This window comes from Carlito syrichta, unplaced genomic scaffold (genome assembly GCF_000164805.1).
Source record: "Carlito syrichta isolate Samal-C Ts95f unplaced genomic scaffold, Tarsius_syrichta-2.0.1 Scaffold287498, whole genome shotgun sequence".
In the NCBI taxonomy this organism is placed as follows: domain Eukaryota; kingdom Metazoa; phylum Chordata; class Mammalia; order Primates; family Tarsiidae; genus Carlito; species Carlito syrichta.
This window is the reverse complement of record NW_007231594.1, coordinates 48,739-73,821: the sequence shown is the minus strand read 5'-3', so window position 1 is coordinate 73,821 and position 25,083 is coordinate 48,739. Positions and strand designations below refer to the sequence as shown.

At 43.6% G+C, this 25,083-nt stretch overlaps 1 protein-coding gene across 1 annotated transcript in view; it reads right to left on the bottom strand.

Annotated features, from left to right (window-relative positions):
* The window catches only part of IMPG1 (interphotoreceptor matrix proteoglycan 1), a 142,671-nt gene that overhangs the window by 76,947 nt on the left and 40,641 nt on the right, over positions 1 to 25,083 (bottom strand). The window contains 3 exon segments of the mRNA XM_021709840.1: positions 22,047 to 22,125; positions 22,982 to 23,058; positions 24,372 to 24,601. Of these exon segments, the coding sequence (XP_021565515.1) occupies positions 22,047 to 22,125; positions 22,982 to 23,058; positions 24,372 to 24,601 (386 nt within the window).

Below are 25,083 nucleotides of genomic sequence, written 5' to 3'. Positions count from 1 at the left end.
GGGTCTCGAACCCGTGGGCTCAGGCAATCCACTCACCTCAGCCTCCCAAAGGTGTGAGATTACAGGCTCAGCCACCGAACCCAGCTCATATATGTAATTTTTAATGAAACCAACCAAAAAATAATAAACGTATGCCCCGTCAAAGCAGGTAAGCATAAATACAAATAGACTTATCTATTGACCCCTCTGAAAATACCTGCATTTGCTCCATTTCTATCAACGAAGTTTGGTGATTTGAGAAAATACTGACTTTGGGTGATATTTTGTAAGCATATGACTAAAATTCTGTGGATTAACTGGGCTCGGTGGCTCAGCCTGTAGTCCCACGCCTTTGGGAAGCTGAGGTGAGTGGATTGCCTGAGCCCGCGGGTTCAAGACCCGCCTCATCTCTACAATAAAATAAAAAAACTAGCCGGGCGTGCTATCATGCGCCTGTAATTCTGGCTACTCAGAAGGCTGAGGCAGAAGGATCGCCGGAGCCCAGCAGGTCAAGGTTGCGGTGGTCGGGAGCGGCCACTGCACTCCAGTCTGGGCGACAGTTGAGACTCCAACTCAAAAAAAAAAAAAAAAATTCTGTGGATTAGTACTTGCTCCAACATTTCAAATAGCACAAAGCTCTTGCTAAAACACAGGATCTGGCAAGGATTTTACTTAGCCTGACAATACGGATAATTTGTCAGCTAGCAATGATGGAGAGTTATTTTACCATCTCACTCATTGCCAAGGAAGAAAAATAGAGGAAGAACAAACCGATCATTCTCTAATCTTTTGGTTTACTCAATGGTCAAAACATGTTCAATTCTCTTTGAGATTAGTGGGACCTACTGAATTCATTTTCCCAACGTTCACCTATTTAAGGTCAGAGGGAGGATGTGACCTATCCTGCTGAGCAGAAGCAAGTGACAATTCCAGAGGTTGCCTGGGTCGACTGACACTTTTTCAAAGGCAGTTTCACCTTCTTAAAACTTAAAAACCAAGGAAACATTTATTTGTGGGCATTTCTATCCATGCCTCCTGATCCATGATAGATGCTCCTGCCATTTCTACCTTTGAATTTCTAAGATATCACTTTTCCTTAATGCAAGCGATGCTTTTTTGATTAAAATGCAATTGTGTTGTGTACCTGTCCTAATGCAGTTCTCCACAAGATGACCCAGGTGACACTCCTTCCTCACATTCTCATAAGTGGCCTTGTCAGCTCTTGGTTCCTCTTGGCTTCAAACCGTCTGATGGGTGCCTCCCACTCTTGCAAAAATGGGCAAAAGAGAGGGCGAAAACACGTGCCTTCGATCCTAATTCTGATATTCCTTTGCAGAGGCCGAGATTCAGGAACATGAGGCAGAAATCTCCGTAGCTATGCATATCTCACACTCCCGTCTCTTGAGCAGTGATAAATGGGAGAATGGACAACTATAGTCTGGTTAGATGCTACCCGGACCATTCAACCTACACCAACCCCTGTGCCTCTCTCTTCAGCCTTCCTCTGAACACCTCTCTGTTCTTACTCTACCTAAGTGCGTACATCCCTACTCTGAGTTCCTTCCAATCCCACAAAAACAGACTGCCTGTTACCACGAATGGCAAACACAGCTTTCAGATGATGCCGAAGCACATTCCGTCAGGAAACCTGCTTCCTTTGTGCACAAGATGAATGTCTAAATCATCACCACATTTTGCCTGCTTTAGTTCTGGTTTGGTATCTTTCATGCTGGGGTAATGGATAAAGCACCCTCTGTTTTTACCCGCTATGATGAGCTCCTTGAAGATATGCCAAGATGATTAATTTTATGTGTCAGCTTGACTGAGCCATGGTAGCCACATGTTGGTTATGTATACATGTACTTATTTATTTTAGAGGTGTGGGGTATGTGTGAGGATTTGCTACTAAGTATGTTGCCTGAAGACAAGGTTTGGGTTTCTAGTGAGCTCTCTCATGATACCCAGTGAGTGGTTGTGTGCCTCTTATCTTCTCTCTCGTCCTCTCTCCTTTAGCACTGCCCAGCATCTGTTGTTCCCTCTCTTGTGCCCAATATTTAGTGCCCACTTATAAGTGAGAACATGCAGTGTCCGATTTTTTGTTTCTATGACAGTTCACTTAAAATGATGGTTTCCAGCTGAATCCATCCATGCTGCTGCAAGGGACAAGATTTTGTTCTTCTTTAAGGCTGTATAATATTTTTCCAAGTATATGTACCACATTTTCTTTATCTAGTTCAGATGGTAGTAGGCCACTCCATGCCCCCAAGAGCACCCCTTCAATAGGCACCTGGGTTGGTTCCATGTTTTTGCTATTGTGAATAGTGCTGCAATAAACATATGCGTGCAGGTGTCTTTTTGGCAGAGTGATTTGTGTTCCTTTGGGTGTATTCCCAGAAGTGAGATTGCTGGGTTTTATAGTAGCTCAATTTTTAGTTCTCTGAGAAATCACCACACTGCTTTCCAGAGACTGAATGAGCTTACTTCTTCACCGACAATGTAGAACCATTCTTCTTTCTTTGAAACCTTGCCACACCTGCTGTATTTTGACTTTTTAATGATAGCCATCTTGATTGGAATGAGGTAGTATTTCCTTGTAGTTTTTATGTGCATTTCTCTGATAATTAGTGAGGCTGGGCATTCTTTTCATATGTTTGTTGGCTGCTTGGATGTCTTCCTCTGAGAAATGTCTGTTCATGTCCCTTGCTTACTTTTTTTCTTGCTCACTTTTTAATGGGATTATTATTGTTTTTTTCCTGTTGATTCATTTACATTCCTTACATACCCTAGATGTCAGGGCTTCATCAGAAACATAGCTTGCAAATGATTTTTCTCATTCTGTGGGTTGTCTCTTTACTCTTTTGATGGTTCCTTTAGCTGTGCAAAATTTTTTAGCTTGACATGGCCCTGTCAATTTTAGCTTTTGCTGCATTTGTTTTCAAGGACCATGAATTCATTGGCTAAGCTGATGACCAGGAGGATATTCCCTAAGTTTCCTTATAAGATTCTTATAGTTTGAGACGTCACATTAAGACCTTGATCCAGGCATATCATAGACAGTTCTTATTATTTTGAGGAATGTTTTTTTGATGCCTAGGTATTCAAGGATTTTTTTTAAATCAAGAAGAGATGTTGTATTTTATTTGTTTTAATTTTTGTATATGGTGATAGGTATGGGTTCAGTTTCTTTTTTCTGCATGTGGTGGTAGTCAGTGTTCTTAGCATCATTTGCTAAATATGGTTTTCTTTTCCCAGTGTTTGTTTTTGTCAACTTTGTCAAAGATGAGTTGGTTGAAGGTCTGAAGTTTTATTTCCAGATTCTCTATCCTGTTCCACTGGTCTATGTATTTATTTTTGTGCCAATACCATGCTGCCTTGGTTACTGTAGCCTTGTAATAAAATTTGAAGTCTGGGAGTGTGACATCTCCAGCTTTGTTCTTTTTGCTGAGGGTTGTTTTTTAGCTATTTGGGCTCTTTTTTGCTTTTATGTGAATTTCAGTATTCTTTTGTAGGTCTTTGAAAAATGATATTGGTAGTTTGGTAAGGATTGCATTGAATCTGTAGATTGCTTTGGGTAGAATGGATATCTTCATGATATTGAGTATTCTAATCCACGAGCAGGAGATTTTCTTCTATTTGTTTGTGTGAACTTTGATTTCTTTGAGTAGTGTTTTGCAGTTCTTACTGTAATGATTTTTCAATTCTTTTGTCAGATTAATGCCAAGTTTTTTTGTGGCTGTTGTGAATGGGATTGTTTTGATTTGTTTTTCAACCTGCTTATTGTTGGTATATAGAAATGCAGCTGATTTTTGCCCACTGACTTCGCATCCCAAGACTTTACCAAAGTTGTTTACTAGTGAAAGGAGGTTTTTGACAGACTCTGTAGGGTTTTCTAGGTATAGAATCATATGATCTGCAAATAAGAATAATTTAACTTCCTCTTTTCCTATTTGAATACCTCTAATTTCTTTCTCTTGCCTGATTGCTCTGGCTAGGACTTCTAGTACTAGTCTGAGTAGGAGGATGAGAGTGGGCACCTTGTCTTGTTCCAGTTCTTACAGAGAATGCTTTAAGTTTTTGCCTATTAGGTATGATATAGGCTGCAGATGTATCAAAGACAGTGCTTATTATTTTGAGGAATGTTTATTTGATGTTGTATTTTATTGAATGTTTTCTCCCCCCTGCAGCTATTGAAATAATCATGTGGTTCTTGGTTTTTACACCTTTTTATATGGTGGATTACATTTATTCATTTGCGTATGTTGAACCACCTTATATCCTCGGAAATAAGCCCACCTGGTCATGATGGATGATCCTTGTGCTGCTGGATGTGATTTGCTAGGTTCTTGTTGAGAATTTTAACCCAAGCTGAGGTTTATCAGATGGTCACCTGGTGACGAGGGGGATAGACAGTTCCAAGCCTCATGCAGCCCTAGAAGTGGCCCCATAATGAGATCGAGGGAACACTCTTGGAGAAGAAAGGGGTGAATGAAAGCAACAGCCTTTCTTCTCTACACGCTTCATGCAAGTCTCTGTGGTCCCAGCAAGGGGGGAGACAGCCTAGGCCCTCCCATCACACGCTTCCTGCACTACTGGTCACAGAGAACTTCCTTGAATTGGGACAGAGGTCCCAGCAGGATCTATGTGTAGCCCGGGGAGCCCTGGTTCCCTGGATCCTAGTGCCAATAGCCAACAATTCCCCGTGGAAAGGCTCCCAGGAACCACCCCATAGGGTTGGTCTGTGCCAGATGTGCACTGCCTCCTCTCTCCCTCTCCATCCCCCACCAGTGACAAAGCTCCCACTTTGGGGATGTTTCTGTGGTCCATTGCTTCAGGAGCCCACCATTGCTGCAGCAGCTCCTCCCACAGAGCAGGGTTGGAACTAGGAGGTAGGGTACCTCTGCAGTGCAGTGCAGAGAACCCACCCACCTGTAGATGAGGGAGGAAAACAACTCTCTATGAATACAGCTGTTTCCCTTCTACCCCTGGGCAAAAAAAGCAGTTCTGTCTAGATGGAAGGAGGCCATTCCATGCCCCCAAGGGCACCTGAGCCAGAGTAGAGCCACGGGACCCCTCCTGGCTACCTACCAACCCTGTTGAAGAGACACAGGGGATGGTGAGGAAGATTCTGAGCTCTGACCAGCCAGCAAACCTGGTGCCTGTGCTGGAGCGAGGGAAATGTTTCTTTCTTTCTTTTTTTTTTGAGTTGGAGTCTCACTCTGTCGCCCAGACTGGAGTGCAGTGGCTACTCCCGGTCACCCTAGCCTCGACCTGCTGGGTTCCGGTGATCCTTCCGCCTCAGCCTTCCAAGTAGCCAGAATTACAGGCATGCATTACCACGCCCGGATGATTTTTTGATTTATTGTAGAGATGAGGTCTCGCTGCCCAGGTGGGTCTCGAACCTGCGGGCTCAGGCAAATCCACTCACCTCAGCCTCCCAAAGGTGTGGGACTAAAGGCTGAGCCACCGAGCCCGGCTGAGGGGACTGTTTCTGAACTGGAGGAAGAGTTTTGCTCCACTCTCACCAGACTTCACCATGCAGTTCACCACACTGTCCTTCCCACAGACAGACCAGAAGAGGGAGGTCAGGTTAAAAAAAAAAAACAACAACACAAATTGCCACCACAATAGTAGCAACTTTATCTAAAATAATGAAAATAAAATATAAAGAGTCTTCCCTCACGGATAAGGAAGAACCAGTGAAAAAACACTGGCCATCCCCAAAGCCTTAATGATTTGACATCCACAAGAGGATTTCACAATCCCAAGCAATGGAACCCATCAGGAATGACCCGGTGCTGATGACAGACACAGAATTCAGAGTATAGATGGCAAAGACACTCAAGGAGGTCAAGAAAGTGGACATCGAGATCATCCAGAGCACAAATACAGGACAGGAAGTGAAAGCTGAGATGGTTATTCTAAGGAAAAAATCAAGCTGGACTTCTGGAAATGAAGACTTCTCTCTTGAATTTCAAAAACACAGTGGCAAGCCTTAGCAGCAGAATTGACCAGGCAGAGGATAGCTTCAGAGCTTGAGGATCAAATTATTGGACTAACTCAGTGTAACAAACAACAAGGAGAAAAGACTTAGGAAGAATGAACAAAGCCTACCAGAGGTCTGAGATTATGTAAAGAGACCAAATCTACAATTGATTGGCATTCCTGAGAGAGAAGAGAATACTCTGGAACAGTTTTCTTTTTTTTTTTTGAGTTGGAGTCTCACTCTGTCGTCCAGACTGGGGTGCAGTGGCCGCTCCCAGCCACCGCAGCCTCGACCTGCTGGGCTCCGGCAATCCTTCCACCTCAGCCTTCCAAGTAGCTGGAACTACAGGCATGCACTACCACGCCTGGCTAATTTTTTATTTTATTGTAGAGATGAGGTCTCGCCAGGTTGCCCAGGTGTGTCTCGAACCCGCGGGCTCAGGCAATCCACTCACCTCAGCCTCCCAAAGGTGTGGGATTATAGGCTAAGCCACTGAACCCGGCTCTGAAACAGTTTTCCAAGAGATCATCCAAGAAAAAAATTTCCTGTCTCACTAGAGAGGTAGTCATGCAGACACAAGAGATCTAGAGACATCCTGTGAGGTATTACATGAGAAGACTAACCTCAAGCACATAATAATCTGACTCTCCAAAGGGAGCATGAAAGAAACAATCCTAAAGGCAGCTAGAGAGAGGGACAGATCACCTACCAAGGAAGACTCATCAGAATTGCACAGACCTCTCAGCAAAAAATTTATAAGCCAGAAGGGACTGGGGTCTCATCTTTAACATTTTTAAAGAAAAGCAATTCAGGCCAATAATTTCCTATTCTGCCAAGCTAAGCTTCATTTATGAAGGAGAATTAAGAGCCTTCCCAGACATCCAATCCTTAAGAGAATATGCCAACCTCCAGACCAGCCTTTTAGGCGATGCTTTAGAAAGTTTGAAGTGCTGATATTTGGACAAATATTATTCTAGGTGTTTCTCTGAAGGTGTGAAGATGAGATTAACATTTTAATCATGGACTTTGAGTAGAGCAGATTATCCTCCATAATGTGGGTGAGCCTCTTCCATTTAGCTGAAGGCCTCCATGAAAAAAAAAAAGACTGCAACTTGGGTGAGACCTCATCTCTTGACCATCCGCTTAATAAAGGACTCGTGATTCAAATTCTGGCGGGCTGGCATGTTGTTTTCTCGCAATTCAGTCATAACAATTTTATTTTTTAAGTAAAATATTTCTCGTATCCTCTTTCTTTCTCCCTTTTGCATCTATGCCCCCAAAGCTTCACACCAAATACAGAAAACAAAATCTCCCACTCTGTTTTTCACCCAGCAAGCTGTAGTCAGACTAACTTTCCTAAGCTCTGTTTTTATCAATCCCCGACATTTTCTGAATGCTCAGAATGAGCTTCTTTTTCTGGTTTCTAAGGCCCTGCTTGATATATATCTTTCCCCTACTTATCTCTCTGCATTCTTTCCTGAAACTCACTCCAACCTTTGCAGCTCAGCTCATGAAACTTGCTCTACTTGAAGGGTAGTCTCCCCTCTCTTCAGCCAAATCCTGGCACTCTCCCAGCCCATTTCAAGATCTGTAAGTGCCTTCTTTGATGCCTCTGTTGCTCACTGATTTTTCTCTTCTGATCTAAAATAGTTAAACATACATGTTTAGTCTCTGTAACCGCCCTCCCTTCTTTTAAATGTGGTATCTCATTCTGTTGCCCAGACTGGAGTACAGTTGCACAATTGCAGCTCACTGCAGCCTCAACCTCCGGGGCTCAGGAGATCCTTCTGTCTCAGGCTTCTGAGTAGCTGGGACTACAGGTGTGTGTCACTATGCCTAGTTAATTGTTTGAATTTTTTTTTGATGGAGAAGAGGTTTTGCTATGCTGCCTAGGCTCATCTCTAACTCCTGGGCTGAAGCAATCCTTCTACCTCAGCCTCCCAAAGTGCTGGGATTACGGGTATGAACTCCCACGCCCAGCCTTATAAATCTCTTTAAGTTGTCTTTATATATTGTTCCCTATTTTATATGTATAAGTCTTGAATAAAAGAAATAAATGGGAAGTACACTGTGGTCTGGTGTGAACTTGTCTTTTTCAGAGCTGTTCCCTGCACCTGTTGAACAATTCTGTTGAAGTTCTGGTGTGACTGTAGTTAGGAGTTCTCCAACCTGAAATTTGAATCTACTCCCAAATTTAGGCCTTGGAAATGTATACTGAAGCATTGTTATCTAAAGTTGGGATTGTGTTATTGCTAGCTGCCATAGCAGGATACCATAGACTGGGTGGCTGAAACAACTGCAATTTATTTCTCACAACTCTGAGAGCTGGGAAGTCCAAGATCAAGGCAGCGGCAATTCCAGTGTCTAGTGAGGGCTCTCTTCCTGGTTTCTAGATAGTTGTACTCTAGTTGTAGTCCCACAGCGGGGAGAGAGAGAGAGAGAGAGAGAGAGAGAGAGAGAGAGATTATCTCTCTTCTCTTTTTGCAATGCCTCTGCCATCATGACTTAATTAACTCCCAATACCACTACCTTGGGGATTGAAGTCTTTCTTCCTTAAGTCTTATGGTAACATTTTTTCTTGGGAAAACATTCTCAATTTTCCACCTGTGATAACCGAGTGATATGCTTTTAAATTAAAATTTCTGTTGAAATTGTCATAATGGCTTAGAAATGCATTTAAAGGTTTATTCATGCAGAGATGTTCCCCTTGTCATGAGAGTTATTTACCACCTAAAGAATAGAGCTCAACAGGTTTATTCCAATTGTTTCAGTGCTGCCCAGTGAGAAAAGAAGACGGAACCAAGCTGGTTTCTGGATAACCCATGAGGACCATGTAGCCTGCGGTGCGGTTGCGTGCCTTTACTCAGCCTGGAGCTGCCGCAGGCTGTTTTTCTTGCATCGGCGAGATACTGGTATTTTGACTAGAGTTATCAAGATAAAAATACAACCCCTGCAGTGTGTTAGGGGCCACTCCAAGAAACGAGAAGAGATAGAATACAGATGCTAAAGCAAAAGGACAGGACACAGGAAACAAATTAAAAACCAAACCCCAACAAAAACCCATGGGCTGTCGGGCTGAGGCCTCTAAGTCGGGATGGGCAGGATGAGAAAGCATGCAGAAGCATCACTCATGGATATTTGTGGGTCTCTTTCTTTGTGTAAACCTGAGCTAGCAAGCTCATAAGATCAGGTGGAAGCATTAAAAGTGGCCGTATCAAGCACCTGAGAACCGATGAAGGCAGACAGCTCCCAGAATGTGCTCACTCATTACCGACGAATGGTAATGAAGGGACTTTCTAACACCTGAGAGTACTGGCCAAAGCCAGTTCACTGGTCCAGCACAGAAATCACAGATATGTAGGTGACCGCTTCCCACTAACAAGCCTGGAACAGACAGTGCCTGTCACTCAGGGCAACATTTCCTGCCGAGCCCGTGCATGGATTCAGGATTCTTCATATTGGTTTTACCCCTTAAGTACCAACCAAAACAATGCAATTCTGTTCATCTCTCCTCCACCCCCTCCAGCCAGGTCCTAGCTATCCACATTTCTGGCCTGCATTCCTATGAAGACTCTTCCAATCGACTGCTTGCCTCTGCTGACTTTCAGCCCTTTCTCCAAAGTGTAGTCAGAAGGGTCTGGTTAAACTCAAATTTGCTGTGTCATCTCTTTGCTTGAAACCCTTGAATGATTCTTTCTTTCTCTATTTATTTTTTGAGTTGCAGTCTCACTCTGTCGCCCAGACTGGAGCGCAGTGGTCGCTCCCGGCCACCCCAGCCTTGACCGCTGGGCTCCGGCGATCCTTCCGCCTCAGCCTTCCAGTAGCTGGAAGTACAGGCGTGCACTACCATGCCTGGCTAATTTTTTAAAAAATTTATTGTAGAGATGAGGTCTTGCCAAGTTGCCCAGGCAGGTCTCAAACCCGTGGGCTCAGGCAAGCCACTCACCTCAGCCTCCCAAAGCGTGGGATTACAGGCTGAGCCACCGAGCCCGGCCCTTGAATGATTCTTACTAGGGCTCATAAAGTTCGATACTTTCAGAGCATCATCTCTTCTAACTCCTGTGCTCTGGCTACAGGGCTGCCTTGACTCCCCCTCAATGTGTCCGCAATTTCAACCACTCTGCTCGGCTCAAAACACTCTCTGCCACGTCGCCTCAATTTTTATTTTTGTCTTCTTGTCGCCTGGATCTCAGTTTAAGCACGACTTCCTTAAGAGAATTAGCTGGCTATATGGACTTGATAATAAAGAATATTGCATATCTTATTTGTAAATTGTGTGTTTCATATCCTTTGTATCAGCATGCTTTTATAATAAAAGTCTCTATGTCTATATATTCCACTTTTTTTTCTTTGAGATCGGTTGTCAAACATTTACCAGCACACACAGATGAGTTTAACGAGCTGTATTGGACATCTTTTTCCCTGCTTCACTTTCCATCACCCTACTGGCTCTGCTGGAAACGTCTCTGAAATAAACTGCCATTGAATCCTTGTTTTGGGGTCTGTTTGGGGGTGGGGGAGACCCAAGCCATGACAGACATGAAGTATGTCTGCTCTGTTTATCAATTTATCCCCTAGTAAGCAACATATTTGTTGAATGAATAAATGAATGATTACAGCATCCCAGAGAGCCCCTACTAATGAAGAAAATTAATTGAACTTCTTTTACTCTGTGGTCTCCTGGCATATGAAGCCTTTGCTTGGATCTGTGGCCTACAGTGCCCCTAAAATTTGCCTGTGCCGGGCCAGTTTCCCATCTAAAGATGTGCAGAGAATCTACACGGGACCCCTGGGGGATGTCAGGGTGCACTAACGCCATATGGGGTAACACCAGAGGATGGACTTATATGACACGGAGGAGGGAGAGAAAACTCCCCTGGGGAAGGAAGAAGAGACAGTGGCCGCCAGGTGAGACGAAGTTGCCAAGAGTGATCAAAAACAGCTTGGTACTTAGCATCACCTGCGTATGTGCCTGAGCCCATGTGCAGCAGACTAAGCGTGGAAGGAAGAGAGAGGGACAGTTTTCTTCTCTTTTTCTTCCTTTCTTTCTTTGAGTCAGACTCTCACACTGTCCCCCAGGCTGGAGTGCAGTGGCACACTCACGGCCATCACAGCCTCACCACGCTGGGCTCAGGCGATCCTTCCACCTCAGCCTTCCAAGTAGCTGGAAGCACAGGCGTGCACCACCACACCTGGCAAATTTTTTGATTTATTGTAGAGATGAGGGCTTACCAGTTTGCCCAGGCTGGTCTCGAACCCCTGGGTTCAGGCAATCCTCTCGCCTCTGCCTCCCAAAGTGCTGGGATTACAGGTGTGGGCCACCGCGCCTGGTTTAAGAGAGGCAACTTCTAACTGCAAACACCTCCAATTGCTTTTGTCCATACAGACGTGGCAGCATTTATCATTGGAAACATATGGTCTCTGTTCAGAAAAATGTCGGTAAGAGATTAAACAGGACCACTACTCTGCATCAAAACTGGACCATAACTTGGGGAAGGAGTTGGGAGCAGCCTGGAAGAAGGGAGAGCATGGGGAGAATTTTGAGAGAATGAAGGCTTAACAACATGGCAAAACGGGGGGCAACTAAGACAGTACTGGCCAACGGGGAGTTTCCAGCCAAGGGGTGGCTGTGCCAGGGCAGGGTGTCTATATATATATATATATTTAAATCGAATTTTATTTAATAAAATAACATTACAAATAAAAATCACACAACAATTTCTCTCTTTTTTTTTTTTTTGAGTTGGAGTCTCACCCTGTCACCCAGACTGGAGTGCAGTGGCTGCTTCTGGCCACCGCAGCCTCGCCTACTGGGTTCCGGTGATCCTTCCACCTCAGCCTTCCAAGTAGCCGGAATTACAGGCATGCGCTACCACGCCCGGCTGATTTTTTTTTTTATTTATTGTAGAGATGAGGTCTCGCTGCCCAGGCGGGTCTCGAACCCGCGGGCTCAGGCAATCCACTCACCTCAGCCTCCCAAAGGCGCGGGATTACAGGCTGAGCCACCGAGCCCGGCCACACAACAATTTCTTACATAAATCTGGGCATAAATAGACCCCTTCAAATGGCCTATGGGTTTAGAAAATATATAGCACCCATTCTTACAAAATTATAGAATATAAATTATTTCATTGCCGATTTGTGGTTCAAAATGGGCTAACAGCATGTTCTCATACAATTTCAAGGTAATTTTGAAAAGTATATCACGCAATTTAGAGAAGCATTAAGCTTCTCTCCCTAGACACTTAACAGGTCTCACTGTAATAGGAAAGAAAATAATTTTAACCTTAAAGCTAGGTATCTACAGAGCATCTCGGTGATGGAAATGAATGCATTTTCCACTCAATTTCTCACATGTAGAAAATTCAACCACTGGTTCTTTCTGTAAACTATGCCTTCAAAGGCCCATCACCATTTTTCCTCTCCTGATTGCTATTATGAGACAGTAGGGTGTCTATATTTAACTTAGGGTTGCTTGCTGGCTGGTACAATGTGACCTCATCACCTCCTCATCACCTCAACCCTCAATGAAGTCATATCTATCACAGAAGTATCATCTCTGAATGGTAATGAGAAATTTAGACTGTTCACCTCCAGGATGGGAAAACAGGGAGAAAAGATGAAGTTCAGGGAGAGATATAATCCTCTCGGTTCAGCCAAGGGCAGAAAATGAGAAAAAGAATTTTTTTGGGGAATCGCCAGAATTCGGGGGAGAGTCATTGAATTTCCCCAATTGTAGTCTTGAAGGGTTGTCTTAACTAACCTGACCTCTAGGCTAAATCTAGAAGTGCCCAATTTGCCAGCTGAAAAAGTATCAGTTTACTGTTTCTCTTTCCCTGGGCATTGTGAAGGCTGTCTCTAGGGATGGAGTGTAGTTGCAAGTCTTTGCTTGAATGACCATGCCTTCCTTCCTTCAGATGCTCTGTTACTCTCAGATCCCTTGGAACCATTTTTGTAAGTAGTATTCTCTGGTAAGGATGAAACGTACTCTGTGGTAAGGAAGAATGGTCAAAAATATTGACCACAGTGGCTTCACTTTGGTTCAGCTGAGGTGTTCTTACACATCTTTTCAAGTCTTACTAGTATCCTTTTGTCTAAAGTGGAGCGAATTAAATACCAGGACTTCCTGACCGAGAGTTAGGAAATGGACATTTTTGGCTAGGAGAGTGGCTTATTGCACATTTCTTTCCCTGTGTGCCTGCATGCCATCAGTGTGATCACGGGAAGTTGATTAAAGATCTTTGGCACCCTCACTTGGTCAGAGGCATTCCTCAGTAAAGTACACTGCCTTCCATGGAGGCCGTACAGGGCATGATGGAGGGACTGGTGGAGGGCATATCCTCTGGACATTTACTGTCTGAGACAATAATACTGCTAGGCCCTGTAAGGCTCACAGCAGTGACAAATAGTTACGAAACCACAATTATGTTCCAGACACCGTGCTTAGCACAGGAGTTTTCTTTTTCTTTTTTTAAAGGAATGAGAACGCATCCTTCTACTTCAGGACTTCAGTCTTGGAAGGATCCCAGCTATGCATAGCAATACTTTCAATACTGCGTGGTGCCTGCTTGATGGATCGTGGTATAGGATATTTTGCAGTGGAATCAGGAAACAGATGGTAATTATGACTCCATTTTAGGGAACTGTTGGGAAAGCTTCACAGAGGAGGTGGCATGCTGGCTGCAACTTACAGTATGAGCTGGAGATCGTCAGGCTGGAAGGATGGAAGGGTATTACAGGCACAAGACAAATAAGACGAGCAAAGGCATGAGCACATGACAATGAATGACACAGCATGGCAATGGTGAGTGGTGTGGTCAGAACCGAGAGGAGAATACTGCTTCTGGGCCATGGATTTGGCTCTGCGCTTCCAAGGAGACAGATCAGAAAAAGAACCAGATCATTCTCATGGACTCTGACTTTCACGGAGGCATTAAAATATACATACATTTATTCATTCGACCTATATTAATCGCCTGGTAATATAGCACTTGGCTGGACACTACAATGTTGCAACAAACAGAGGCAGACCACAGTCAATTTGGCCTCAGGTGATCCTCCCACCTCAGCCTCCCAGAATGCTGAGATTACAGGCGTGAGCCATCCTGCCTGGCCATAGCTTGCATTTTGTTGAGTTATTAATTATTTTTGAGCCTGGGTCTCATGCTGTCACTCAGGCTGGCGTACAGTGGCATGGTTATGGTTCACTGCAGCCTCGACCTATTGGGCTCGGGCTATCCTCCCACCTCAGCCTCCTGGGAGCTTGGACTACAGGCATGTGCCACCATGTCCAGCTAATTTTTTTTTTTTTTTGAGTTGGAGTCTCACTGTCGCCCAGACTGGAGTGCAGTGGTACGCTCCCGGCCACTGCAGCCTCGACCTGCTGGGCTCTGGCGATCCTTCCTCCTCAGTCTTCCAAGTAGCTGGAACTACAGGCGCGCACTACCACACCCGGCTAGTTTTTGATTTATTGTAGAGATGAGGTCTCATCAAGTTGCCCAGGCGGGTTTCGAACATGCGGGCACAGGCAATCCACTCACCTCGGCCTCTCAAAGCGCTGGGATGACAGGCTGAGCCACCAAGCCCGGCCACGTCCAGCTAATTAAAAAAATTTTTCTTTTAGAGGCTAGATCTCAGTCTCACTGTGTTGCCCAGGCTGATCCCTAACTCCTGGGCTCAAGCAGTCCTCCCACTTGGCCTCCCAAAGTGCTGGGATTACAGGCGTGAGCCACCACCCCCGGCCCCGTGGCTTATATTTTAAATGGAATGTCTTGCAAGTGAGAAATTTTATAGTTTGGGAGGTGAAACGCTAAAGAGCTTCTGTCTTGATAGGTCAGATAATCACTCTGATGAGCTAAAAGAGAAATATATTGCCGCCTACACACACCTAAACCAAACCAACCATAAAACATTTATGCCCTAATGATCTGATACTATTTTTTTTTTGAGTATGGGTCTCACTCTGTAGCCCAGACTGGAGTGCAGTGGCACGATCATGACCCCTCACAGCCTCTACCTCCAGGGCACAGAGGATCCTTCTGCCTCAGTCTCCCGAGTAGCTAGAACTACATGAGCAAACCATGATGCCCTGCTCGTTTTTTGATTTTTTTGTAGAGACGAGGTCTCGCTATGTTACCCAGGCAGTGTTCACCTTCCAGGTTCAAGGAATCCTCCTGCCTCAGCCTCCCAAAGTGCTTGGATTACGGGTGTGAGCCACCCTGCCTGACTGATTTGATACTGTTTTTGAACAAGAGGAATACAGTAGAGGACAGAATATTGAGTTTCTCCTATATGTTTATGACTCATTTTTAAGAAGTAGGAATGATCTTAATAAATAACTGGCTGTGCATCAAAGAATGACTTGAGATGAAGTATTCTAAAAAATATCAACAGTGGAGGCCTCACAGTTCTATTCAGTCTATCAATGCATTGTATTTTATGGGCACATTTTATAAGCACGGTATTAAATTGCTTAAGGTAAAAGATTCTATGAGTGCTTTAATGAGATTTTAATGGCTTGGTGGGTGACACCAACCTTAAAAATTTTCCAGGCTAAAATTAACTCAGTAATACCATGGTGCAGAACTTCAGAGCCTGAATTTTCATTTTACCTGTATATCAGGGAGACCCAGAGTCATTTTATGATGGAGGGATGCCTTGGTCCTGTCCAGGGTGTTCTTCTTTTGCTGCTTGCCTTTTTAAAATTTTATATAGGGGATGTTTCTTAGTCAGGGTCTTCACTTTTCATTGAGGGATGCCACTTTTATTCCCAGTCGGGCCAATTATGACAGCATGTGGATCTGTCCTTAATTGGCCATATAGAATCTTGTACTCCAGGCCTATGCCAGTAAATACACCTCTTCTTTCACAATACAAATCAAAAGCTCAGTTATGAGATATAATTTTTACTTACAGAGCATTGATTGAAGATTACGCAGCACGTCCATTCCTCTAAATACTCTACAGTCAATTCTTTTCTTTTTTCTTTTTTTGAGTTGGAGTCTCACCTTGTCACCCATGTTAGAGTACTGTTATCACAGCCTCAGCCTGCTGGGCTCAGGTGATCCTTCCGCCTCAGCCTTCCAAGCAGCTGGGACTACAGACATGTGCCACCATGCCTGGCTACATTTTTGATTTGTTGTGGGGACGAGGTCTTGCCATGTTGCTCAGGCTAGTCTCGAACCTCTGGGCTCAGGCAATCCTCTCGCCTCTGCCTCCCAAAGTGCTGGGAGTCACCGCACCCAGCTAAAATCAATTTTGAATTGAGGCAGACTGTCAGAACGTAGCCCCTTCTAGAACTTCTACCATGAACAGTGCTTTGGCATTCATTGCACACAGCTGGGGAAAGCCTTAAAGGAATACACGGCACTGGTTTGCACTGTGGGAAGGTTTGTGCAGACAGGACATGGTCTACCATACTCAGGTCATCTTCCTTGTGGAGACCCACCAGAGACATTTTCTTCCTGAGAAATGGGCTTGCTGTGAGCATCAGATCTAAATTACATGACTGACTGCATTTTCCTGCTTGTACAGTCTGCTGAGAAGCTCGGAGCCACCTTATGGATCACCTAAAGCAAACTTATAGAGCTTCATGACATTTATTCTGTACACAATTTTCCCTAATGAGTTGTCTGACTTTTTTTTTGGAGTCAGAGTCTCACTCTGTCCCCCAGACTGGAGTACAGTGGCATGCTCGTGGCCACCGCAGCCTTGACCTGCTGGGCTCATGCGATCCTTTCGTTTCAGCCTTCCAAGTAGTTGGAATCACAGGTGCATGCCACCATGCCTGGCTAATTTTTTGATTCAATGTAGAGACGAGGTCTTGGCTCAGGCTGGTCTCGAACCTCTGGGCTCCGGCAAGCCTCTCGCCTCTGCCTCCCAAAGTGCCGGGATGAGAGGTGTGGGCCTCTGTGCCCAACTGAGTTACCTGATTTTAAAAAGTTTATTGAGGCGAAACTCACACCACACAAAAGTAATCATTTAAAAATAAATGACACTGAGATGCCGCTTTACCTGAGGAAGGATGGCCATCATTAGTGCATCAAAAAAACAATCGATGCTTGCATGGGTGCAGAGGAAAGGGAATGCTTTTAGATTGCTGGTGGAGGTGCAAACTTCTCCAACCTCTATGGAAAATAGTGTGGTAACATATTAAAAAAATAGCCATTGACCTTCCATACGACCCAGCAATCCCCTTCCTGGGAATATACCTGGAGAACTCAATTCGTTCTACCAAAAAGACACCTGCACATGAATGTTTATTGCCGCACTATTCACAACAACAAAAACATGGAACCAACCCTACTGCTCGCCGAAAGTGGACTGGAAAAGAAAATGTGGTACATATACATGATGGGATATTATGCAGCTTTAAAGAAGGACACAATTATGGACGTCTCAGCAAATGGATGGAATTGGAGACAATCATTCTTAGCAATCTATCCCAGAAACAAAGAACCGAATGCCACATGTTCTCACTCATAAGTGGGACCTGAACATTAACTGCAGTGTCACAAGGGAGGGATCAGAGGGACACTACCAAGGGAAGGGAGGGGGGAGAGCAGGTAACAGCACAAAGGGTACCTGATCCTAAATCAGTTGGAGACCCAGACTTCACCTGCACAGGAATTACTTACAGATCTAACCCTGATGTATACCCTGCGTCTTTATAAAAAAAAAAAGTAAAAAAATTAATGATAATAAATAAAACAATAAATTAGTCAGTGGCATTTAGGGCCTTCCCAATGTTGTGCAATTCCCATGTCTACCTAGTTCCAAGACGTTTTCATTTCATTGAGTCATCTTGCTTTATCTTCTCTTCCATTTTTCTTTCACTTCTCTCTTTTTGTTTTGAGTTGCAGTCTCACTCTGTCCCCCTGACTGGAGGGCAGTGGTACTCTCCTGGCCACCTCAGCCTCGACCTGCAGGGATCAGGGGATTCTTCTGCCTCAACCTTCCCAGCAGCTGGAATCACAGGGACGTGCCACCATGCCCGGCTACTTTTTCTGATTTATTGTAGAGATGAGGTCTTGCCAAGTTGCCCAGGTTGGTCTTGAACCCGCAGGCTCAGGCAATCCTCTCACTTCGGCCTCCCAAAGTGCTGGGATTATAGGCATGAGCCACCGCAACCGGCCTGTTTCACTTCTTTAAAAGAAAACCTTGTCTTTCATCCATGCCTGTAAATCACCACAAACCTTTTTAGTCAGGCAAGGTTTTAACAAGCAAATTTTTTGGAAAATCGGGCAACACGCTTCACTGCAGGAGAAGCAACCGGTGAACATGAAAAGACTTGAGAAGGGCTGGTTTTTTTTTTTTTCCCAGAAACCAGATGTAGAAGTGGCAAGAGGCGGTGGGCCAAAAGAATCTCAGCCAGAAAGCATCCAATAGAATGAAGGTGAATGCAGCTACTGACATGGTCAGTAAGGAAGGTGTAACTGTGACTTGGGAAAGTCATGTACCTGCATCGTGTGGTGAGAGGTGAAAGTTTGTGGTAATTAGGAGGCGAGACGTAAAGACTCGAACCCTTGACTGTCTAGAAAAGTAGGCAGAGAAATGAAATAGAGAAGAGGCTCTCTCAGGCAAAGCAAGTTTGAGGACACATTTTTTTTTGGTACAGGTTGGAGTCACTTAAGCCAAGCATAGTACTGTGTAGTAGAACTTGGTAGTGGCCATGACTTTGTGGCCAGCTGCAGTGTGACCTTGAGCAAGGCACTTCACATCTCCAGCTTTGGCTTTCAGCATCTAGGAAACACAACAACCTAACTACATTCTTCTAGAATTCCTCCCAGTGTTAGCATTCTGTGGTATATTTGTGAACATAAGGAATGGAAGTGAAATAAAAAGAAAACAGTAAAGCAATTTGAAAATATGATAATGCTTTCATTTCAGACACACTATTATTTTTGTAAATCTGCCTGAAATGCTGTTCTTATAAGAAAGTTTCATGATATCATGAAAGAACCCAATGAGAGTTTAATATCACTGCTTTTGTGTTTTCATGTCTCAAAAATCAGTAAAACTTTAATCACTGCCATTCTTTCGCCACTAATATAAAACTGGAGAAAGCAAAAATGTTTTGTTTACAAAGATAAATGGGCTCTTTACCCAGAGATCGAAACCTCAAATGACAAAGGGGAGGATAAAAGCGCCCTCCCAACCTATTCAGTAAATGGTGCTGGGAAAACTGACTGATCACATGCAGAAGATTGAAACATGACCCCCTACTTATCACCATATACAAAAATCATCTCTAAATGGATCAAAGACCTAAACATAAAATGTCAAACTATAAGAATCATAGAAAATGCAGGAGACATCCTTATGGAGATTGGAACTGGTAACCAATTCCTATTCAGAACCCTACAGGCCAATACCTTAAGATAGACAAGTGGGACCTCATCAAACTAACGAGCTTCTGCAAAGTCAAAGAAACCATCAAGAGAGCAGGGAGACAGCCCACAGAATGGGAAAAAATATTTGCCAACTGTATATCTGACAAAAGTCTAACATCTAGGATCTACAAGGAACTCAAACGCACCAAAAGGAAAAAAACAAACAGCCCCTTTAAAAAGTAGGCAAATGACATGAATAGACAGTTCTCAGAAGGAAATATATGGGTAGACAACAGACACATGAAAAAGTGCTCAACCTCACTCATCATCAGAGAAATGCAAATCAAAACCACACTGAGATACCACCTAACCCCAGTAAGAATGGCCATCATTAATAAAACAAACAACAGATGCCGGCAAGGATGAGGAGAAAAAGGAACGCTTCTACACTGATGGTGGAAATGCAAACTAGTGCAACCTCTTTGGAAGACAGTGTGGTGATTTCTGAAAGAACTGGAAATTGACCTTCCCTATGACCCAGCAATTCCCCTATTGGTAATATACCCAGAAGAACTCAAATCATTCTACAAAAAGAATATCTGCACATGCATGTTTGCTGCAGATCTATTCACAGTAGCAAAAACATGGAACCAACCATGTTGCCCATCGAAGGTGGACTGGATAAAGAAAATGTGGCACCTATGCACAATGAAATATTATGCAGCCACAAAGAAGGACAAATATATGAACTCTGCAGCAAATTGGATGGATTTGGCGTTGATCATACTCAGTGATCTATCACAGAAACAAAGAACAGAGTGCTATATGTTCTCACTCATAAGTGGAACTTAAACAGTTATAATACTATAAGAAAGCATTTGGCAGTAATGGGAAACTGTGGGCAGGGGGCTGTGGGATTGGCAGTTGAGGGAAACAGCTAGGGAGGGAGGGGCATACCTCATTAACAAGTGTACCTACATAATCAACGTTTGTATATCTAACCCTGAATTGTACCCCACATCTTCATAATAATAAAAAAGTGTGAGCATCACCCGAGCTCACACTTGTCATCTTGGACAAAGTCTTTAGTACCCTGGCCAGGGACACTGTATATGGCCAATTCAAGATGAGATCTCAGAAATCTGAACCATCTGTTCCCATGAATATCATTTATTTTCACCAAAAGTTTTGTTTCATTTTATCCAACCAACTCAAATGATTTGAAAGTCAAAATAGTGACTAGTGGGGGTGTGGATGTGGTTGATTAGAAATGGCCATAAATTCTTTAATATTTTTCCCCATCGAGGGAAAAGCTCTATGTTCCCTCCCTTTGAATCTAGATGGACTTGTAGATGTTTGGCCAGCAGAATGAGAGAAAATAATGCTGTTTCTAGGTCCTTTAGAGACTGGAATAATGACTTTTTGGTTTCAGCTGTGATGAAGATCATGAAACCCTGTGGAGAGACCTATGGATAGAATAAGGGAGGCCCCCACCGACAGCACTGATTTGCCTGCCGTGCAAGTGAACCATTTTGGAGATGGATCTTTAATGCTGGCTGAGATAGTCCAGCTGACATAACACAGAGCAGAGAGCTGTTTCCACTGATCCCTTCCCACATTTCAGATTTGTGGGCAAAATAAACGATTGTTGTTTTAAGCCACTAACTTTAGGCCGAACGTTAGTTTAACCCACTTACATTTATTGTAATTCAGCAATAGACAACTGTGCCAAGAAGTTGACATCTGTTCACTGATAATCGTGGAAACCAAATTCAATCAGTATAGGTGGTTTTGCTATGATGACATATACGCACTTCTGAAAAACTTTGCATTCTGTAAAATGGCATATTGCTTGTACACAGAGTTTATGAGGAAAATAAAGTTAAGGTAGACTGCTCAGAACTTGTAGAATTTTTGTAAAGAAAGTCCTAACTAAAACAGCAATAATCCTATGAAAAAGCCCAGCCAAGACAAATCTTCACTGGCATGTGCACTTAGGAGCATAGGGCATCAGCGTTGTATCCTGGGCTCTTGTCTTTACTGCAGTTTCACCAGAGAGCTCTATTAGGTGGCAAGCAAAGGGATTCTTGGGGTCACTAAATAAGCTACTTTTTGCACTAAAAAAAGGATCTCCTGCAGGATTAGTGCTTTTCTTCCCCCTATGTTGTTAAAAACTTTTCTTTCATCGTGAGAAAGTTGGATCCCAGTGCCTCAAGAATCAACCCTCTTGGAAATTCAAGAGCGAATCAAGAGTTTAGTGTTTACTGACATGCTTCCTTACTTGTCTACACGTGTGCTGTTTTGCACTAAGAAACACAGAGAGCAGAACAGACAGTAGGAGGCATTAGGCATACACGTAAAGCAAAGCCCGATCCACTGTCACCATAGCATCTTGTTACGGACTTGGGCCTCATGACCCTACCTTGTGCTGATGGATCCTCAGCTCAGAGGCCCAGAAGAGACTGTGGCTCTGGTAGGCAGCGGCTGGTGCTCTTTGGTTTCAGTATCCTTCATCAGTTCCACCACGAAAGGGCTGGCGGGACGGGGAACTAGAGCTGAAGGGGGGAATGCTGGGATGTCCTTCTTTTCAGAAGGGGGTAGTTCAATGGACAACTGTTCTCCTGAAAATGCTGGTGAGAACAAACCTTCTCCTGGTTGGGGATGGATTTGTCACTGGTCTTTGAGGCAGTGTCATAAATGGGTTCCTCAAAGAGTTGTTGTCAGCTAGCCTAGACTTGAAGGAAGACACTCACCAGGTAGACCGTGCTCTGCTTCGTCCACTGCCTCAAGACTGGGTTCACCGAGAGGAAGTTCTGGACTCCAAGCAACATCCTGAAGAATGAATTTGGAAAGACAGAGGTTGAGAAGGGACATTTCTCTGTGTCCGATGAGACAATAATCCATGTTATACAATTTCCATTTGAATTTCAGAAAATCATTTGGTAGTTGATTTGAATCTACTGTGGGGGAAAGTTCTGATGTAGAAAGAGGTTCTGAAAGGTTAACATGCACCGATCCAGTGATCAAGCATGGCTTTTTAAATAATGGAGTTTGCCTGCACAGGCCTACTTAATAACTGAAATATTTTGAATTGTTAGAATTGATGAATTCTTGTATTTCAAGAAGGAACAGGGCTTAGTTAGCACATCTATTTCTAAACACTCCAGGGACATAAATTAAAAAAACATCACTTTAAATAAAATACAAAAGTTATTACTGAATTTATTATTTTTACTTTTAAGATATTAACTTTTATTGATCGAACCCCATAAATAAATATATAGATAAGACCTTAAGACTTACAAACAAATTTACAAAGTATGATCATGTTTATATTTATTTCCGAAAGTCAAAGTTAAATGATACTGTCTGCTTTAATTATGCTTTGCAGTTCATGAAAATGTGTTGGTTTTATAAAAAACGGAGCACCTCCAGATTCTAATTGAAACAGAGATCTAACTAAATTGAAGAAAACTTTGAACTTTAGAATATTTGAAATGCAAGTTGTATTATATTTCATTAATGCAAATACTGAAAGTGGGTTAACCAAGAACTGCCTGTGCAAACAGAAAAGAATTATAATTAGCACTGCAGAGGGGATTTTGCTGTTCAGCTGGTTTGTTTTCTGATGGAAGGCTTTGAGAGTTTGCTCCCATATGAAGAACAAAAGGACAATAAAGTTACTCACCTCTGTGATGTCAGCAAGGGGCGTAGACAGTCCTGTTTGGATATCAGGACCAGTGTCTGGCAGTGAACCAACAATTTCTGTGAGTGAAAAATCACAAGATTTGAGTGCATCTTTCTCTTTTCTTTTATGGTCGGGGCAGTAAAAGCAGTCAAGTTTGAAACATGTACAATAACCAGTCCTTAAGGCACAGTAGAACAAATCATTAAGAGGTCAGAGTCACAGAAAAAGGGTCATTGAGTTGCATGATACGTTGCAGAGCTGAAGCAAAGAATGCATTCTGCATGTTTATGTGATAAGAATAGTGATTAGGGTGGGATTTTAGTACTTTCAGGTTTATTCTACAGATTTGCGCCAAGCAGTCTGGCTGTCTAGACCATTAGGGATAAAAACATGACTCAGCTAATAAAAATAGAAATGGCCAGAGTAAATGCTGGAACCAATGATAATTTGTGGGGACCTACTCCCATCCTAAAGCCTCATTCTCAGAACACCCTAGAGAGCTCAAAAGAGACAAACCCAGCGTATCAGGTAGTCTCTGAAACGAGTCTGAAGCGGACCTTATATTATACCCGTGTGTTTTCCTAGTCCTTTGTCTTGTCCCAAGAGACTTTTATGAAGTTTTCTAGTGTTAAGAGTCTGCCTGACTAAATCAGAAAAGCAGAACTGACAGAGGATGACAGTTTCATGCCATGTCATTCTAAAGTAGCATTTCCAGTGTCCATCAATTTTGCCATTCACTGAGTCTGCTGAAAACCTCCAGGCTCCTGGGTCCTTTTGGGCACCCTCTGAGGACCCTGAGTGTGCCTGGTTCTCTTGGACCATATCAATGGTTTTTATTTTATTTTTTTTGCTCTCTGTCTTTGGGATTACTTAAAACATTAGACAATCCTTCAGGCCTGAAGGTAGTAATGAGACTGCAGCTTCTAACCTCAGGGTATGGCCCTAATCCTTTGGGTAGAGGCAAACCTTTATGAATAGTCCCTTTATCTCCTCAAATTATCCTAACTTGAATGGCCCATAAAGTTCTTGTTGAGGCCTTGACTAACTGACGAGATGAGAAAATCTGTTTAGGCTGTGTCAGGGTAATGGAATTGTCTGTGGGTTCTTCTCTTCACCTGGCCTTCAACGGATGACCCTGGTTGGCCTGGACTAACCCTTGGATTCTCCTTGGGCCATCCTTGGCATGAAGTGGGTACCAAAGGCTCATCACATGAAACACAGGAAGGAGTGAGGAATGACGGAGATGGTACCACACGTGGTATGCCTGTCGCAGTAATGATTGACTTTGCAAGGTCCACGTTATAATGACAGTTTCCACAACACAGTCATACTTCCTAGTCTCTCTCCCCAAAACGAGAATAGACTCAGAACGATGAAATCGCCAACTGACCATCAGTGAACTGAATTGTCCCCATATCCAAGGATTGTTCTTCCTCTAGCACTTTGCTGATCAGCTTTTTGAGGTCTACAGCCGTGAGATAGACTTCTGGTGGCTTGCCCTCCTCCATGGTTTCACGATGAACTCCCTCACTTTCAATTTTGTTGGAATCCAAAGACAGGAGGTCACTTGCACTGTCTCTCTTAAAGATGGCCGTAAGTTGCATCTCTGTGGAGCTGGAACTGTAGAGAGCAGAGGACACCCGCCCCCCCCAACACAAATCATTTGTTACAGGCCTTGTCAAGAGAGTAACTACTGCTATCAAGCCTCAGGACAGCTTCTACCTCTTGGCTCACGGTTTCACTTATGGTTTCTTCACTTATGGTAATCGGTCAATTGTTTGGTAGTTTAAATTTAAAACTCTCTAGTGAAAGTCACCAAGTGTCATACAGGCAAATGCTGATTTGGTCAGCTGAAGAAGAGTCAGAGGGTGCCCAAAAGGACCCAGGAGCCTGGAGGTTTTCAGCAGACTCAAAGTCTTTCAAAGAATATCCCACTTTTAATTTTTTTTTTTTTTTTTTTTTGAGTTGGAATCTCACTCTGTCACCCAAACTGGACTGCAGTGGCCGCTCCTGGCCACTGCAGCCTCGACCTGCTGGGCTCCAGTGATCCTTCCGCCTCAGCCTTCCAAGTAGCCGAAATTACAGGCATGCGCTACCACGCC